Source organism: Amborella trichopoda, chromosome 9 (assembly GCF_054954075.1).
Source record: "Amborella trichopoda isolate Santa Cruz 75 chromosome 9, AtrichopodaSantaCruz75HAP2 v2.0, whole genome shotgun sequence".
Taxonomy (NCBI): Eukaryota; Viridiplantae; Streptophyta; class Magnoliopsida; order Amborellales; family Amborellaceae; genus Amborella; species Amborella trichopoda.
The window spans coordinates 43,568,808-43,589,161 of NC_142344.1; the positions used below are offsets into that span (position 1 = coordinate 43,568,808).

The 20,354-nt window shown below is 40.6% G+C and overlaps 1 protein-coding gene across 1 annotated transcript in view; it reads right to left on the reverse strand.

Moving 5' to 3' along the window:
* Positions 1–919: 919 nt before the first annotated feature.
* The window catches only part of LOC18439002 (putative glutathione S-transferase), a 75,487-nt gene continuing 56,052 nt past the window's right edge, over positions 920–20,354 (reverse strand). The window contains 1 exon segment of the mRNA XM_006849176.2: positions 920–1,275. Coding sequence (XP_006849239.2) covers positions 920–1,275 — 356 coding nt within the window.

Sequence of the window (20,354 nt, forward strand, 5' to 3'; positions counted from 1 at the left end):
ATAATTGTAGTTGAACAGAGATTTTCACGCCATCTTAAGGTTTTCTAAACCAAAACTGCAACTTCCAACAAAATTTAGAGGTGCACCATATCTTCCAACAAAATTTAGAGGTGCACCATACTTATACATTACAAGCTAGGCACCTTATACAAACCTCACCCCCATGACAATGAATATTTACCAGATTCGTTTCCCTTGATATGTCTCATGTGGTCATTTTCTTTCCTAGCTGCCCCCTATGGTCTTTGAGTGTCAATCTAGTTTGGCAATGGCCAGACCGCATGGACAGGCTTGGTCATGAAATATATTCTAGGGCCGGGCCTTGGTCACGCATAATGATCGGGGCAAGGTTAAAGCTTGGAACTGGGCTTGGGCCTGGGCATGTGCCACCGACCCGACCCGGAGAGGTGAAGACCCGGTGTAACCGGACCGACGCGGATAGGATCAAGTTCAGGGCTTCGGCTAGTGCCCCTTCAGCAAGGTCAAGGGCGATGGGCTTGGGTTAGCTTGGGCCAACACTGGCCCAGTCCCAGCCGGGCCCATTGCCAGCCTTGGGCTTATTTATCGTAATTTATTGGCAGCTGACTGTAGGCATCCAGTCGACACACATTATGCCAAAAAACAACTCGGCCTTTGTAACACAAGCATGTACTTCAAGAAGTTCCACTAGAAAAGCATTCACACTACTGAAACACCTAAGCATCTTTCTATTAAGGGCAAGAGTCCACCCTAAAACTATAGGTAAAAAAAGCATGGGTTTGGCTAAACCCATTGTAAAGACTGTGCCTCCACATTCTTGTAAAACAAAGCACCCAATGTCCTTAACTAGATAAAACCCTATCTTCTTAAGTAGCTATATAAAAAATAAAAAGTAAACATAAAAATATCCAATCTCCTTATGCAAACAACAACAATCTCCCTAAGTAGAAGAATCCTTATGGCCAAGGATTTGGTCGTGATAAGCTTTGAAGACAGCAAGAAGCTTATCACAGGGTGGAAAAACCTCCTTCACCACTTCAACCTTTGTAAATTCTTCAGTCCACGAACTTAGATGAGGAAACATTTCAGGATCAAAAACATTTATACCAGCTGCTTCCCCTACCACAGGCAGCCAAAAAGAAAATCCACATGCAACGATGTCCAAAAGGCCAATTGTTTCGCCATTAAAGAACTTCCCTTTGAGTGCTTCGTCTAAGATTTTAAGGCTCTCTTGTGCATCCTTGATGGCCTTCTCTTTTTCGTCCCCCTGAGTACGGTAAGCCATAACGACTGCTGCTACCTAGTGTGCATGAGGGAAAGCACGAAATTCGTCATGCCTGGTTTTTGAAACTTTGAAGGGAAAGTACATCAGAGAGCACGTACACTAATTGGGGAACACCCTCTACCTTACTCTTGCAAAAGGGCCACACCAGGTTTTTATTCAGTTTGAAAGTTTGCATCTACTTTAGATGATGAGTATTTGCAACAAAAAAAGTGTTCATTTTTATGTCATATATACTAAGATTTGACCTTCAGAATTTGGACAGTGTCAGTTTAGTATCAAGATGTAAACTTTTTCAGGCAGATATGATTTCTCAATCTTTATATTTTGAGGTTGATCAATAGGTTGACGAAATTATATTCCCAAAATTTGGAGTGTTAAAAATACTCCCAAGTAGAGATTTATCCGAAGGGGTGAATGGAAATTATGCTCCCACAGGAGCTTATTATTCATGGGTGCAGTTTGTATAGAGCTGAGGTACTAAACAATCAAAGCAAAGGGCACCTTTCAAATAGTGTTGAGAACAGTGGTTTTAATACTGGAAATATTTGTGATGGTTTTATAATATATTTTCATCTTTAATTATAAAATTTAAAGCTCAAAAAATAGTATAGATAAAGCATATCTATGAAAACGTGAAAATCTTTAAAATTGACGGTCCAAAAATGTGTTTCAAGATGCACTATTTTCAAATTTGAAATTCGTGTTTTTCTCTTGGTCATGCATTTTTATATCGAGATGATCAATTTAAGAATATTTAGGTATCAAAATAACCTCTTCTAGTGAAATTTTTGAGGCGGGCTTTAATTTGATGGTTTAGAGCCTCGGCTCTATATAAACGTTTTCCATTATTCATAGGCTATGCTATAATCCCAATTCTACCAGAAAGAGAAGTACTTTGCCTTAGATAAACGTCAAAGAAAGATCAAAATTCAAATATCTCTTCTGGACATAATCATCTATTGATTTTTAGGTGGTTCCCAAAATTTGAGATTGAAAAAAAAAAAAAAGAAAACAAAACTTCCCAAGTTAGTCATTTGACCGAAGGAGTAAGAGCACAGTAGGCTCCAATGGGAGCATAGCATTTGCCCTCTAAAAGTCCTGGTCCGCTTAAGATCCCAGTGACACATTTTCAACGCTTGTACACTAATTTGACACTATTTATAAATAAAAATCAGCTGTTCAAAACTTTAACCTAATCAACTTCTTCCTTATCTAAATAAATAAACAGGATCGTGGATCGTATCACCTAGATACATTAGATTTTAATATTAATTTAAGAAGAATACATTTTATCGTCTTCGTTACAAAGGGCGAATAAGTGGGTTGTGAGATTTAAATTCCCTTCCAGTACACTTTTTTGTCTTCCAAACTCATTGAATCTTCAACATGTATACAGTACTCCCTCGGGAGCATATTGTACACTTATTCCCTCTCCCAAAAGACCAATTTGGGAAGATTTGTTTTATCCGGGAACTAGTCATATATTATAATCAAACGGTGAATTTTATATTTTGTAACACTTGGATCTCAACTTTCTTAAACTTACTTGGAGAATGCAATTTGGAAATATTTTTTAATGAGTATTGTATATGGGATTAAAATTGTTACATCCCCAAGACTTAAAGATCCTAAAAAGACGCCTAGATTAGGTTTTGACCAAGAGAATAAATGGATGGACTGCTCCCTCGGGAGCATGAAATCTTTTTTTTTTTTGGGGATGGGGGAGGGGGGGGAGTTCAATCCTTCTCGTTGAATCTCATTCTAAAAGCTTTCCAGAAGCTTTTTTTCCTCCTCCTTCTTCTTTCTTTCTTTTTATTATTTATTTATTTATTTATTTATTTTTATTTTTATTTCTGTATAATTCAATGGGGCTGACAGACCCCTACCATTTTTTTAGGAATTAGTTTTTTTTTTAAGGTGTTAGTTGCGAAGCTTTCCATAAAGTGTATCATGGGTTTAAATTTGACTCCCCATTAGATAGGATATTTGGCTCCAAATCTTATTTAAGAGAAAAAAGTTATCAATTAAGTTAAGATATTAAAGACGCTCAATCTTTAATTTAAATTTGAAATTCCCATCAAGTATCAACATAAAGCTCCATCAAAATAAATACAAAAGAACTCTCATTACGATAGATACCTATCTCGAAACCTAATAATGGAACTTTATTCCAATTTAGAAAATAGTAGGAATTTAAAAGATAAAGTTAAAAATTGGGTAACAGTTTAAATAAAAATTTCATGAAAAACAAAGTGAGAGACCAACATGTTTTGGGAATAGTATTGAATGAGAATGAGTATACATTGTAAGAAAGTTAAATACAATTTATTATTTTTCATTGGAATTATTAAAATTTTCCTCTAATTTTGAAGTTGGAGTATACGCGCTTGCTATTACCGACTAATATTAAAATAAACAAATAAAATGTTCCCAAGTGGCGTACGTGCTCCCTTATGTACTACTTTCCCTGAGAGTTGTAGTTGAAGAGGTGTTGAACAAAATTCGTAAGCTGTAGTTGAAGAGGTGTTGGACACAAACTTAGTGGTGGAAGGGGACCAGAGGATAACTGAGAAATTAATCTCCCTCCCACTTGGAGAAGGGGTAAGATGATTGCATTATGGAGGAGATGTCGCAATGTCCATACCTGATTCTAAGGCAACATACCAAAAGAAACTCAACTCCGAAGAAGGGGCAGCCATAAATCAAAGGGCTTTTCGGACAACAAATCCAAACGCTTCACAATGGGGGCAGCAAAAACCAAATTCCCTGTACTCAATAAAAAAAAGGACAACTAATGGCATTAAGTATAAATCAAAGAGCTCTCCGGACAACGAATCAAAAAGCTTCCATTAATTATTAACCGAAGGTGTATTAATTTGATCACGAAGGTCATTAGCTTTCTTATATCTCATTCCCAAGCTTGATCTAGACTCAATAAAAAAAAAAGACAACTAATGGCATTAAGTATAAATAGCTCTAATACCAATGAAAGAAAGACTAATGTGATCTTATCGTGGAATTTTTTTATTTTATTTTTTCTCTTTTAGCCCGTTTTCTTTTATTTTTGTTTTCTTTCGGCAAAAGATTACTTAGTCTTATTACAATAACTCTTACTTCAAATAAAATAAAACTACCAAATCCAAGGTCTTAAAAACCTTGATGCCACTAAACCAATTTTCTTTAAACAAATAAAATATCGACAATTCTTGTGCTTGGGAATATAAAGATAATATAATTAAATATGACAAGAAACAAAAGGAGAGTACCGGAGATTACCTCATCCAAGCTTATTACACGCCACTTCGATTCACCACTATCCGATGGCGCGGGATCAAGCCTTCAATCTCAACCAGAAAAGCAAGTTTAGACCAAACCCTCTAATGGAACTATGAACTCCTTTATCACAAATCTGAAACCCTTAGGTGAATCCCCTTAGCAACCTAGTTTGAGAGAAATATTCATCTTTTCTACCACAACCCTATAGTCTAAAACCCCAATGAGAGATGAGAGATCATGAGAGACACCATGAGAGTGATGACAACTCTCAAAGCCTAAACTCTTTAGATTCTTTCACAATGTGGAAGAGAGAAAGATCTCAAAGATGAGGGTGTGAGGCATGCCCCCTTTGGGCTTTCATGAGAGAGAAAATAGAGAAACTTTTCTTAAGAGAGAGATATAGAGAGTTAACGTGTAGATGGGCCCTCCATTCCATGGATGGGCCATCAACATTATGGAAGGTACTAGAACCTTTTTCCCCCATTCCTAAACAATTTTTTCATCAATAGAAATTAAATAGAATAATTGTATTCTTAATATAGTACTTACCAAAATTATGCACAAGCCTTTTCATGCTTTTCAAAAATCTTTTGAAAATTTCCTCAAGAAAAAATCTTTCCAAAACACTTCAAAGCTTTCTCTTCAAGCCAACGCTTGAACTAACACAAGGAAAGTTTCATTAGGGTGGGGTGTGCCACCCTAGGTGGTACTTCATGAGCCCCACCAACATGCAATGAGGGCTCGTAATCCCAGTTAGGTTTTCCCCTAGAGAAGCACCAAGGCACCTAGACCTAATGCGACCGCAGCTCATATAGTGCATTGGGGTATCTCATGTACATGCATAAACTTCACCATAAAATGTGGTTCGCTTTTCTGAAACAGCTATCATTACACATGTCGTGTGATGATTCGTGGATGAGGCTTTGACCCTCCATCTTTGATGACCACCATCACACACAAGAGTAACACAATCTCTTGGCTTACTCATCTAGGCTTATTCTGACTTCATCAAGGGATGACCTATTAGAACCCTTGTTGGATAGTTTTTTATACCCAGGTAACATAGGTTTTTTCCAACCAATTGCTCTAGCGCGTCAAGCTCAGTTCGATATCAACAAACATCATTTGCTTAGTATGGTCCACGAGGGACCACTCTCTCACCAAGTTCATGTTCCATGATATCATTTCATTTTACAAGCACTCATAAGGCCTTTAATTGCCACATTCACCCAACAGTGTAGTGTATTCCCCAAGTAATGCACATGCTCTAGGTGTACTTCCACTTCAATTGCGCAAAAACTAGACATGACAAGTTTTGTGCTTTGCCTCATATACAGTTGGGACCGGTAGCCAGGACTGCTTTTCGCTCACAGGGGGATGAGAAGGCCATCAAAGACGTACAAGAGGGCCTCAAATCCTAGAAGGAGGACTCACAGGGAAGTTTTTTTAGTGGAAAAACAATTGGGTTTTTGGACATTGTTGTATGCAGAATTGCCTTTTGGCTACCTGTGTTAGGGGAAGCAACAGGTATAAAGTTTTTTACCCTGAAAATTTGCCTGGTCAAAGTTCGTAGATTGAAGAATTTACAAATGCTAAAGTGGTGAAGGACTCTTTTCCACCCCGTGATAAGCTTCTTGCTGCCCTCAAAGCTCACTGGCCCTAAAGAGGTTTCTTGTGAGGTTGATCGTTGTTGTTTGTTTTATCTTACTATGGAGATTGTTCCTTTTCTTAATATATATATATATATATATATATATATATATATATATATATATATATATATGGGAAAAGTTTATATAAAGCCGAGGCTCTAAACAATCAAATTTGAGCTTACATCAAAATTTTCACTAAAAGTGGTTGTTTTGATGCTCAAATATCTTCAAATTGATCATCTCGACATCAAGATGAATGGACATGTAAAAAAAATGGATTTCAAGTTTTGGAAATGGGGTATTTTGTAACACAATTTTAGGCCGTCAATTTTCAAGATTTTCAAGTTTTCATAAATCTATCGATCTACACTATTTTTGAAGCTTTAAATTTTATAAATAAATACGAAAATATATTTTATGGCTATCACAAAGATTTCCAATAATGAAACCACATTTTCCGATACTATTTGAAGGTAGCCTCTAATTTGATTGTTTAGATATAGGGTTTCGTTAGGCTGCACCACTTGATGGTTTATACCGTTATATCATAGTATAATGCAACCAAACTTCTAGAAAACCATGTTTGTGGTTTTGGGTGATCCAAAATTTTGCACACATACTTACTTCATCTCAATAGTCAATAAAAAAAAAAACAACAAAGTTCAATTTTAATTCTAGATATGGTTGTAGACACCCCATTTTAAATCTGACAAATTATGTGATTTCCTGAACCCTTAGGACTACATTATCCTAGTAAACCCAAATCTATAGCCCACACAGCCTACCCTGTGACCTAGAACCATTTTGCTTACCCAGAACCCTGCTGATACCCTCTTTTTACCTAGAGTCTTGCAATCGCCCTGTTTTACCAAATAAATCATTAAAAATAGTAGAAAAATCCTTTTTGACCCAAATTTTCTCTGAGAGCTTCACAAGAAGCTAAAGAGCACACCTAAAGTGGAAATGTTTAGTTGGACTAACTTCGGTTTGGGCGACACCAGATGTGTCGCCCAGCCTAGACTGGGTGATTCAGGCCCAAATTAGAACTTTATTTCGCGTGTTGATTTCTTGCCTTTTTGTGAAGAGAAAAAGAGAGAGAAAATTGTTAGCGAGCTTATAAAACCCTAATTTGAAAACCCTAACCCTAACCCTGAGAAACCTTTACCTGGACCTAGGGAACCCTATTTCAAAACTACCTCTAGGGCATAACAACCCTTTTCAATTAGAGATCTTTTGGTTAAATTATGAGTCAAAGAGGACGCCGATTCTGATACGAGCAAGCCCTCAAAGGCTCGGGGGTCCCGGGCAATCCGGCCCGGTTTGGTATTGTTCTCTTACCCTTTATTTCTTCTTCTTCTTACTGTTTTGATTTATTTTGGTCATTTTGTTGCTTTGAACTCGTGTTTTAATGTTTTGGATCATGCTGGCTTTGCCACAGATCTGAGAGCGGATCTACTCATTTCTAGGCAGATCTGGCCTCATATCTGAATTCGATTTGTCCCCCTTTCCTACCACATTATTTTATTAGTTTAAGGTATCAAATTCTAAGAGATCTTCTTCGGAAGATCTGTTCGATTTTCATCATAAACAATTTGGCACCCACAGTGGGGCCATTCAAGCTTGATCGGATCTCCAAAACACGAGTTTTATTCATTGTATTTACTGTTTTCAGTCACAAAAAAGTCCCAAAAATGGGCTGTGACCAAGACCCAGGGTTTTGATGCAGCGAAACCCTATCTATCCTGGGCAACACTAGTAGTGTCACCCGGGCGACCCCATGTCGCCTAAATCTAGAAGTCTCAGAAATTTATGAGACTTTGTAGTCCTGTTCCAGGGACTCTCTTGTCACTGCTCAAAACATTTTTGATCAAAATTAAATTTTTAGAAATACCAAAAAAAATATTTTTCTTAATACAGGTCTGTTCTATCTGTACTTTTCTGTTTTACCTTATTTTAATTTATTTCATCAGAAATATTATTTTCCTTGGTTCTGCAAGTTTATTGTAACCTTATTTCATCAAAGTTAAAAAAATTAAAAGTAAATTAAAAAAAAATTACTTTTTTATGTGAGCGAAACGTTTCTGTTTCTAGCTTTTTTATTTTATTTTAGTTTTTAATTTGGATTGAAATCATGTTTTCCCTGCTTTCACCATGCTTAGTTTAACTGTGTTTCATCAAAGTTAGAAATAAAAATTAAAAATAAAAAAAATACATTGAGGGTTGCTTGCACCGTCCTTGAACCGTGTCCCATTCGAGTCCCCCTCGACTCGGGCTACGCTTGACCTAGCATGGACTGTGCCTGGTCTCACTATTTTGACTGTACCTTCTTAGGGGTTGCTTACCCCTCCATCTATACTATGTTTCAAGCGAGCTTCACCTCGAAGCGCGCATCTTTAGGCACGACTAGTGCCGAGTGCTCGCTTTATTTCTTCATTGCATTGTGTGCTTGACAATTATTTTTGATTGTATGCTTCTTTACATACTCCAGCACTCACCGGACCGGGAATGCCCGGCAAACCAACAAAAAAATATTTCGAAAACCCCCAAAATTCGTGTTAACGGTGTGAGGGGAACCTAGCTTTGAGACTCGAGGCGGTTGAGATTCGAGTAACTTTAATTGTGAGGGCCCCTCCGTAATCCTTTGCCTCAAAGCAACTCCACATATTGTAGGACTTGGTGAAAATCCTATAACAGGAGGCCAGGACCTATGTGGGGATTCAATACCTAAGAACCCACTCTCAAGCCAAACCTACCTATAATCTAGGTCAAAAGTTTTCGTGTGTTGTGCTTGCTTATTTATGTTGGTTAATCTTAGATCTCAGTCCGGACCCGCTTTTGGTCTGAGCTGAACCCTCTAGGTCAAAGCCCAGGATTGTACCCAGCTTAACCGAGGTCTGAACCAGGTTTCGCATTGGTTCGAACTTAGGGCCCATCTTGATCCAAGCGGAAGGCTCGTTCCTAGTTCATCTTTGATCCAGTCCGGGTCCATACCTAGTCTGATCATCAAAACTCTCTGGGTCCAAGTTCAGGCTTATACCCAGCCTAGCCTAAATCCGAACCAGGTTCACACCCAGTTCCAAACCTAGGTCCCCTTTTGGTCCGAGCCAGGGGATTGTGCCTGAACCAACCTTGATCCAGTTCCGGTCCACACCCGGTCTGATCTATAAAACCCTCTTGGTTCAAGCCCAGGCTTGCACCCAGCTTAGTCCAGGTCTAAATCCGGCTCACATCCAGGTCCGAAAGTCGACCCACTCTTGGTCCGAGCCGATACTCATACTCATTTAGTTTAGATCTCAGTCTAGGTTCTAGCATAAGTCTAAGCTTAGAGTTGCCTCTAGAGCTAGATTGGGCTTACCCTAGTTTAGGGTCTAAACCAAAACCCATTGAGTCTAGCAAGTCAAGATTCCACTCTAGTCTTAGCCTAGGTCTCAGTTAAGGTTTTGGTCCTAGAGTCAGGCTAGGTTTGCCCTAAGTCGTCGAGTCTATATCATACCTAATTCCAGATTCTAGAACCCCACCAAAAGCAATCACCATGTCAATCACTCAAGGCGACTATGATGATTGCTCCACAGGCAACTCTAAGCCTAACCTGCCCAAACATAGGAGCCTGTATGCCGCGATCCCTTGGGATTTTCCACAAAACTCAGATCAATCCATTATCCAATGCCCAGTTCTTCAAGTAGAGGTAGAGTCTCAGGGGTCCACTCCTAATCTTGAAATCTGTGATGTCTGAAAAGTCAGCTCTGCCCGAAAAACTATGAATAGTCAAAGGGTTCGACCAAGCGTCGTCCTACAGGGTTTTTAGACAACCAAAGTAGACAACCAAAGTAGACAACCAAAGTAAAAGTCGAGTGAGGGAAGAAGTTCATGCAATATCAAATGCCAATACCCACGAGTCGAACCGAGATAAGCCCGAGGCACAATGATCTCAAAACCAAGACCCACTTAGGTCTAAGGGATCTAACCTAGCCTCGAGCCACCATAGTACAGCTCGTGATGACCTGAACACTATACAAAGCAGAGGTGTCAATCTAGACCAACCCTTAGGCAAGATGAGTGTCTAAGCTACCCTTAAAAGTCTAGTTGACCTAGGTTACACCGTTCATGCCCCAGCTTATGGGTCGATCCCAAACCAATTTTGTGGTATAGGTCAATCCCTAGCATAATCAAGTCAGCCAATTCTTCAAACGGTCCCTCTAGTTCATCTGGTCCAACAAACTGTGCAATTTCCGCAACCAGTGGCAACACCTATTGGTCAGTGTGCCCCTCAGGAACAAAAGTATCAAACCGCCCCGGTGATTGCATTTCATCAATCTCAGGCCCATGCAGGCCTACCCCAAGTCTCGACTTGTCAGTCTATGCTTGAGAACTCATCAACCGTTGGGCCTACTATCATGCCAAATGTCCAACACGAAAGCACCATAAAAGTAATGCAGGATATGCTTGCAAAAATGGGCATGCATGAAATTCTACCCCTAAACGCCTATGTTCATAAGACCCTTGGACCCATAGAAGACCTTCCCCTGGGATTTTTCATCCCAGAATTTAGAAACAAGTTCAAGGGGAAGAGCGATCTAGATACTCACGTCAATGTGTACCTCCTCTCCGTTCGAGCTTTGCGAGTCAGGCCTAACCAATTGAAGGCCATATTTTCTCAAATATTGATCGGTGAGGCTTTGAACTGGCTTCGAAGAACACTGTCTACTCAACCACACATCGCTCTAGATGAAATGTTGAACCTATTCGTCTCTCACTACCGTGGGTCGACACCAAGATCTCTCTCCCTGGGCGAGCTCAATGCAACAAAACAAAACCCATGAGAAACCCTTGAGGATTTCATCGGTCGATTCCACGAGGCAGTGATGCGGGTCATAGAATGTCCACTTACGAACCTAGCCAAAATCTTCATGGCCTTAGAGAACGTCGCTCACGAATACAGAACCTTCTTCAACCAAGGTCTTATCCCTCACTCTTTCGACTCCATGATTGAGCGAGTGACACAACATAAAAGGGTTAGAGGGACACCCCTCAACACCAGGCTCAACAATAAATCGATAACCACTCCCCAAGATAGGGACAAAAATAGTAACATGAGGAATGCTTCCGGTAAAGTTAATGAGGTTGTCGTTAATGGACCGGCACAAGGTTCAGCCACTCAGCATAACAATCGGAATCAAAACCGAAGGGGTCAGCCTAGAGCCAACACTCAAAATAATAACCAAAGGAGAGAGGATAATTTCACCCCTCCCAAAGACTTATTAGAAAAAGTGCTGGAATTACTCATAGCTAGAAATATTGTTTATCTCCTGGCATCATCTGAACAACCATTTTAAATCATAGATAAGAGCAAGTGGTGTAAATGGCATCAAAACCATGCTCATAATACTTCAAACTGCTTGTATTTGAAACATGTGATTCAAGGGTTAATCATTAGGGGGGACATCATTGTCGCACCTTGAAATCAACTTGTCGAAGAACCTAATCAAAAGATGGGTATCTTCACAAATCCTCTCCCTGCTATTCCTGTCTTTTTTAGTTGTAGAAATTTAAGGGGTAAAAGTGAAAGTTTAGGTTTTTTAAGAAAATATTGGATATGGGTAGGGATTTTAGTTTTCTATTTTTGTTTTATTTTTATTTATTATTCATTTTGGTTTGTACTTAAAGGGAAAATGTCCGTTCTTTGTAGAGTTGATTGGAGAATAAAGAAAGAGTTTGATCTTGTTAAAAGATCTTGGGGTGAACTCCCTTGCAGACCCAGAAAGAGGGTATAATATCTCAAACCTTTTTTTCTTTCTAGTTTATTATTTTTCCTTGTATCAGTAAGTATCAGAGCCAGCCTTAAGATCAAATATTCATGCACCAAATGGAGCGTTTGGATCGATTTGATCAAATATTTAAGTAATTGGATCAACAATTCGATAGACACATGGAAGACCTTCGCAGATCAGTACAACTTGTTTATACTCGAAAATTTTGGCAGAGACAGCAGTCCTCGCCTGGTTTTTTGGTCTAAACTCTTCATAAAGAGATTCGATAGATAATGGGTCCAGTTATATAACGATACCGAGGAGAGACTGGACACAAGACTGCCCTAGCTCGGATCGTGAACAGTGTTCGCTTCTAAGACAACAAACCTGGAAGCTCATATGGAAGTTTTGAAATGGGGCTAAAAGGGGGGAGGAGATTTGGAAAGAGTTTCTAAAATAACGGGAAATTAATAAACAAAAGAGAAAATGGGAATGTACCTGAGGCCGGGTCCCCAAGCTCGACACCGGAAATTAGTGCCGGTTCCGAAGCAGTATAGATGTGTAAACTTCCTCCAATTCTTTGGGAGTCCTCCAGGCGAGACGATTGAAATTGAATACAGTTAGGGGTTTAAGGGAACCTAGACCTAAGTTCAATACGATGGATCAAAGTTCAAGTTGTTGGGTGCATTTTTAGTTACATACAAGACTAAATACATTTTGATGAACACTCGATAAATATTGACGTGGCCATAAGACATGGGGTTTGAAAAATGTTGGATAAATGCCTCAGTGGTGGATAAGCTTGATAAGCTTAAGACCTTAAAAATATGTCTTGGTTGATTATGCCCCTAGTTGTCATAGGAGACTAAGTATATTTTAACCGACGCTTGATAAAGATACCAATATAAAAGTGCAAATCTCTGATGAATGTTGGATAGAGTCTTAACAAACAATGGATAGAAGATTTATGTGAGCCGGATAATCTTAGCCTCTACAGATATGAACTTGGATACTAGCTGATGCTGCATAAAGATAACATGATAAGGCGAAGTCTTTTGACGCATGCTGGATAGCTGTCTTGACATACGATCGATAAGATACGAGTATGGTTCTTTATGATACCCATTGAGATATGCCCCTGATATGAAGACATGAAGATATGATATGTATATATATATATATATATATATATATATATATATATGGGAAAAATCTGGGGTTAGCCCACTAGTTCATATGAACATATGAGCCCAATGGCCTAGATTGAATCTGGGCCTATCTAACAATCACAGATGTCCGGTAGTGTTTGAATTTTTTTTTCTACGAATCCAAGTTACTTGAAATTTTAGGTGTGCGTTCATCAAAAATAGGTGAATTTTAAAATATGAAAAAAACATTTTACATTAAATAAATTGACCAAAATACCCCTAAAAAGTTTCGGGGGTATTTTGATCATTTTATTTTCATGAATAGTTTTTTTTAATATTTTTATTAGGTGCGCCTTGATGAGAAGAACACATACCTAAAACTTCAAGTGATTTAGATTTTTAAAAATAAAATAAAATTCAATCACTACCGGACATTCGTGATCATTAGATCGGTCCAGATTCAATCTGAGCCGTTGGGCTCATATGTTCATTTGAGCTAGTGGGCTAACCCTAGATTTTTCCATATATATATATATATATATATATATATATCCAGGATTCATCATATGAAGGCCACTATATGCCTTCAGAATCTTGACTTGTCAATCAGCCCCTATATGCTGACTAACGGGTGATAATGATATGATATTAATTACCAATTAGTCAAGATGTTCATCTTTTGACTTACGGTTGATGATAGCAAATAGTAAAACATTCTCATTGCGTGATAGGTTCTAGGATATATATACTCCTAAGGCTCTTATGTGACTTTCCATGTGATTTGTAGAGAAACTTGATGCAATTTAATATATATTTTCCTGAATCTATCATCAATTACACATGTTCATTATGACTTAATGTCTATGTAAGAGACTATAAAGGCATTACAATTTGAGACAAAACTCTGGGACACATATATTCCCATAGCCATACAGGCTTCTCCACTAGATATTGGAGGAGTTTTGGATGAGATATGATATGTCTATTTTAATCCATGGACAGTTAAGAAGATAAGGTTTAAATGACGGGAATAAGGATACCTTGCCATGTGATGTCATAGTAAGGTAAAATCCTTAAAGATATAGATATGCCATGAGGCCTCAATATGCCTCTGTGTCTAATAATTATACAAATTGGACAATATTTGGAATTGGCTTAACCCGATGTCTGTATTTGCCGTCAGTTAAGATATGCCTTCACCGACACCCCAAAACTATATATTTTGAGTTTGAGATGAGATTCTCAAGGAATCATATTTGAGGCATGATATCCCTCACCTTGAAGTATCATATCATTTGGAGGTGGTTTAACCCGACATCCGTATAACTCGGCAGTTAAAGCCTTAAAACCTTTATACTTCATATGATATAGTCAGGTTGACACCCAATCAGTAAAATTAAGATTTCTCACTTGATGTGAGGTTTTTTCTCATGGGACCATAATCATTGGATTTCTGGCTCAGTTCGCTATCATCCTTAAATGTGTGGCATTGTTTGATTCATGTGATGGAAGCGGTTGCATCCCTAATATACCAGTTTTGCTGACGCAGGTTCCAAGAGAAACACAGTAACTTGAACATATGAGATATATCTCATCTGTGATCCATTTTGAGCGAGATTTGAACCATAGTGTTCGTCTTTGAGTCATATTTCTTCTCTTCAAATTTCATGCTCGAAATATTTACCATAAAAAACAGTTAAAGGAACACAAATATGTGTCAAACTGTGCTGCAGATTCTTAACTGACAAGTGATACAAGATAATAGAATCCCTGAATTTTCTCATGTGATAACTTTGCTGGATATGGGATTTGTGAATTCAAATTGAAGATGAGCATTGACTGAATATGAGATAAACACTAGAAGACACCTGCGTGTGTGGGCTGATACATATGATTATCAACTAAGTCTTGTAATTATCAAAATGAAGAGCAACGTGGGAAGATAAAGATCATGATTTCATATTTATCACTTCGCAAGATTAATATGATCATCATTTGAAGATGAACGATGAAGATTGGATATTATAATTTTGTATTTTTCAGTTGATGATTGATGATTGATGATTATCAAGTTGCCAAGTCTATATAAACCCATCTTATGATCAAAGAGGGGTCGAGTTCACTCCAATTTTAATCTTTACTCTGCCATTTGGTGTTGAGTGACAAGAGATCTTTATTCTGCCATTTGGTGTTGAGTGTACAAGAGAGAGAGAGAGAGAGAGAGAGAGAGAGAGAGAGAGAGAGACTGCAGGATACAAAACATTAAAGAAACAATCCCCCATATATGATTGTTCTTTGAAACGTGACTGGCAAATAGAGAGAGAAGTTGGTTCTATTTCACTTTGATCCATTTGAAGCCTATTCCCAAAGAAGGAGCAGACCTAAGGAATAGTATCTTACATTTAAACTCAGGTATACAGGCTGATATGCCCATTGATATTATTCCTTTCTTTCATATGGCTATATATTTTCTTTCTTAAAAATGAATGTATCAGTTTTTAGACTCGAATCAAGGGTATTCGGTTTAGGTTTAGACTAATGTAAATTGTAACAGAGGATTAATCCTCTGAAATTGTTTCATTCCCAGTATATAATATAAAAACCTATGTTTCTATGCTATGGAATGCACGAGTGAATTTGGCCCCGAGTGTGATGTCCAATGATCATTGTTTGGAGTCTAATGTTTATTTAAATATTTCAATCAATATAAGCATCACATTTTTTGGAGCGTCCATGGGTATATGGGGATCAGATAGGCTTAGTTTTAGATACTGGTTGGTCAGGATCTGGGTTGGTCCTGACAGTGTCTGGCGTAGCTGTTCTCAATCTGGTCTATGTAGCCAAGTTCTCTCTTTCAAAAGAGGGGTCCAACCCTAATTTGAACACATTTGGCATCTCAAATCACCATTGAGAGCTTTGGGGTTATATCTAGGCCGTCAATCAATCAACGATGGTAGATGTACTTCTTGAAAAACCTTCATCTTCAAGAGCTTTGCTGAATTTCTCGAACCATGCCTGTGGAGCCCCCCATATCAAGCTTTCTTTCATTTGCATACATGATTTGGATCGGCATAGTTGATGTCATGATCACTATTTGCGTGCACACAACCGTTAGGGTTGTTGGCGACATGACTTGGGCAGTGGAGTGGTCAGAAACCAACGACCCTAATGGTGTTGTCAACACTGCCACTGGCCTCCTTCAGGTCAAGCTTTGACGATGGTGTCAATTAGAGGCGAACGACCCCAGTGGCAGATTTATCGCTACCATTGACCTCTTTGGCTCAAAACTGCCCCAGGCATTGCCAGCCCTGTTGTATGTCATTTTTGACGTACTTCCATCGCCCATGCGAATAATGGGAAAGCCAGTGACAACATGGCCTTGCAGGTACATCAGACACTCGCGGACTAATGTTGTCCCGAAAAATAAAGCCTTGGGCCACGTGACCTGGGTGCAATGTCATCGCATTAAAGAAGGTTTAGCCTTATGCTGGTAGCTGCAGAACTGTACCAGGCCACTGTCGTTGCACTCAGAATGTCGAAAAAACCCTGATGGTCAAATTTGGGCTCAATCGGACCTCCTCGAAAGGGTCTACACCCATGCAGCCTCACAAATGGCGGGTTTCACACTAGCGCAATGTGGCTTCACTAAACCAGTCCTCGGAAATGGGGACTGTGATAACGACTTCCGACAGCAGCTTCGCCAGCCCACGACGCCTTCCTCTGAAACTGAAGAATGCTCAAAAGTTTGACCTACGTCATTTTGATCATGCCAACCCCGTCATTTTGACCTACAGCAGACACTGTGGCGTAACAGGGAACCGCAGTGCTCCGAGGAAGGTGTCCGCAGAACTAGAGGAAGAACCAGGGTTCAAGGAGAAGAAGCCTTGGATTTCGTGAAGCATAACTCAACATCCAAACCTTGGATCACCACGAAGACGAGTTCAATGTAACCACCTCGCGAAGAGCTACACACTGGTACAACTCTTGGATTCAATCCAAGGTCCGATGAATGCAATTCCCCAGGTCACCAGAGAAGTAAATCCTATCGGTTGTCGAAATCCATTTTTCCAGTAACCTCCCAAATTAGGAAAAACCATGAACCAAGACCAAATCAATCCAAACTTGATGCAAATTTACTGCGACAACCTCCTCTCTTACTTTCAAGCGGAGCCAGGAACCAGAACAGCGCAACTCGAAGAACTATTGGCAAAAAAAGTTCACAAATCTGGCTGGACTTTCATCACAAGGGAAAAGGTTATCACAACACGATTAAAAGGCATCAAAATGCTCACAATCGAGAGAACATTGAAGATATGCGGCTGAAATAGCTGAACCATTGCCACAAGTTGCAGAACAAGCTTCCAAGGTCTTGCCATGGTAGAGCAACCTGCATGCAGGGACGTCTTCATCATTCGTGTAAAAGATCTCAAGGACTTTTTGGTCATTTGCACCTATTTAATTTCTTAAATTGTAATTAAGCTTGGATTTTGAGCATTAATCTCTGTTTGGTGAATCCTCTATATAAGAAAGCTTAACCCATTTGTAAAACGATCTCTCCTTTCAAGCCTCAATACTCTCAAAGGCTAGAAAGAGTCAAGGATTGATTTCGCTCACCTCATTAGCTTGTTTTTTCTTGTGAGTGCCCAATCCCCTCCGGAGAGGAGAGAGGGAGAGAGAAACCTTTGAGAGAGAGAAGATAGCGTTGATTGCGCGATCCCATGGGCACCTCGGTCGCGCGGGTCATCTTCCCTCTCTCCTAAGCCGAGTCACCCCTTTTCTCCCTCTCACTCTCACCTTCTCACGTGACCTCATCCGCACGACATCCCACGTCCACCTGTAAGCCCACGAACGTGAGTAAATCCATGGGTCTCAACCCTTGAGTTTCCTCACGCTTCCTTTAGCGGACATCCAATCCCCTCGGGAGGGCATCCAAGGAGGAGGGACATTCGTATCCCATTTTAATAGCGTAAAGAGAGAATAGAGAGGTTGCGAGCTTAGAGAGGGCCCCCGTCCAAACCACGCTGACAAGCAACCAGAGGGCTATCCGCCCGGGCATGTCCATCGTGCCTCTGTTCCTCCTTGCTTGGTCGGTCCTAACAAGACCACCACGCCTATGGGTAGCCGAAGGGCAAGCCCGAACACCACTCTGGATCGCACACACACATGCAAGTCCAAGAACACTACTGGCTGCAAAGAAGGACAGACATTCGTCGCTCCGCTCACTGCTTCCACGCCACCTACCGCATGGTACTCGAAGAAATTCCCTTCGAGCACCATCCTTCTCACTCCCGCTCTCGCTCCATTACCCAGGTTCATCTCGAAACCCTGCGAGACGCTTAGTTAGACAGACATGAGGAGCGACCCCTTGCTAGAAGCATTGGTCACACCTAGGTGGGACCTATACAGGCCCAAGACCCATCAGATCATAAAGAAGATGGACTATGAGCCGACTAGCAATCAAGGCCTTAATATCGATAAGGGGATGTTGGCCCCCTTTGCTGTAATTGAGGCCATGTCGTCTCAACACCGCCAACGGGAGAGCCTTGGTTACTCGGGGTGACCAAGCCCACTATTGCCACCGTTCCCTTCCGATGAGATCCTACTTGTGACGGTATTTCAAGAATCCCCGTCATCCCTTTGAGAGCTTGCTCCTGATGACACGTTCACCCGGCGCCTCCTGACCTGTCAAGCCGAACAAGGGTCCCCGAGTCCCGGAACGGGAGAGGTTACCTGGGAGGTGCCACCCACTGAACTGATGCTTGAAACACCAGGAGCACACTCCTTCACAGAGGACACAATGCCACTTGGTGACGAAGAAATAGACGAAGCATCGGAGGTCCTGGAGGACGGTGGACAGGCCACCGCGGACGACTTGGAGGAAATAAACTTGGGTGATGCACTTGAACCAAGACCCACTTTCATCTCCGCTTCCATGTCACCTGAAGAAATACAGGAATAGACCGAATATTTAAGGGCCAACCAGGATGTGCCTAGTCTTGATCCGTGCACAACGGTGCGCAGGTTGGGATTGACCAGTTATGCAAGCCGTCAAGCAAAAGCCAAGAGGAATCAGGGCAACCTTGGAGGTGGACAGGCTCAGAATAGCTCGCTTCATTCAGGAAGTCAAATACCCGAAATGGCTGGCTAACATAGTCCTAATCAAAAAGAAAAATGGGCAGATCAGGGTCTGTATCGACTTTCGAGGCTTGAACGCGGCCTGCCCTAAGGATGACTTTCCGCTCGCCTTTACAAATTACTGGTTGACTCCACCACCAATTGTCAGGCGTTCTCCTTCATGGACGGCTACGCTGGCTACAACCAAGTGAGAATGGCCCCGAAGGACAAGGAATCCATAGCCTTCTTGACATCAAAAGTTTTCTTTTACTATACGGTGATGCCCTTCGGCCTCAAAAACATAGGGGCCACCGATCAAAGGGCCATGAGTACTGTCTTTGAGGACATGCTCCACGAAGAAGTCGAATGCTATGTGGATGACTTAGTAGACAAATCAAATAGCAGGGGAAGTCACATTGCACATCTCAGAAGAGTATTCGCGAGGCTTCGCCTCCACCAGCTCAAAATGAAGCCCTTGAAGTGTGGCTTTGGTCTGCAATTAGGGAGGTTCCTAGGATTCAGCATTCGATACAGAGGCTTGGAAATCGAGCCCGTCGAGATCAAAGCCATCCAGGAGATGCTGCCGCAGAGATATCTTCAAGAACTCAGGTTTCTCGAGGGCTAGTTGGCTTACATAAGAAGGTTCATCTCTAAGTTGTTAGGATGGTGTCAGCCCTTTTCCTATCTCTTGAAGAAGGACATCCCCTTTGAATGGGATGAGGCGTGTCAAGTGGCTTCTGATAATATTAAAAGTTACCCCGCCAACCCCCCATTTCCCTCCATGTTGATCCCAAGGAGGCCTTTCATTTTATACGTGGCTGCGCTGGACGAGTGGCTCGGGGCCCTACTAACCCAAAATAGCGATGAGGGGAAGGACATGACCCTATATTAGCTGAGCCACATCATACAAGGAGCAGATGTGAACTACTCACCGATAGAGAAAACATACTTGGCCATCATCTTCGCAGTACAAAAGCTGCGCCATTACCTGCTCGTACAATGGGTTCGACTAATCTCTCGAGAGGACCCTATAAAGTTCCTCTTATCGCGTCCCTGCCTGACAGGCCATATCACAAAATGGTCGCTACTCCTCATGGAGTTTGACACTACATATGTACTGTAGAGGGCCGTCAAAGGTCAAGCCCTCACAGAT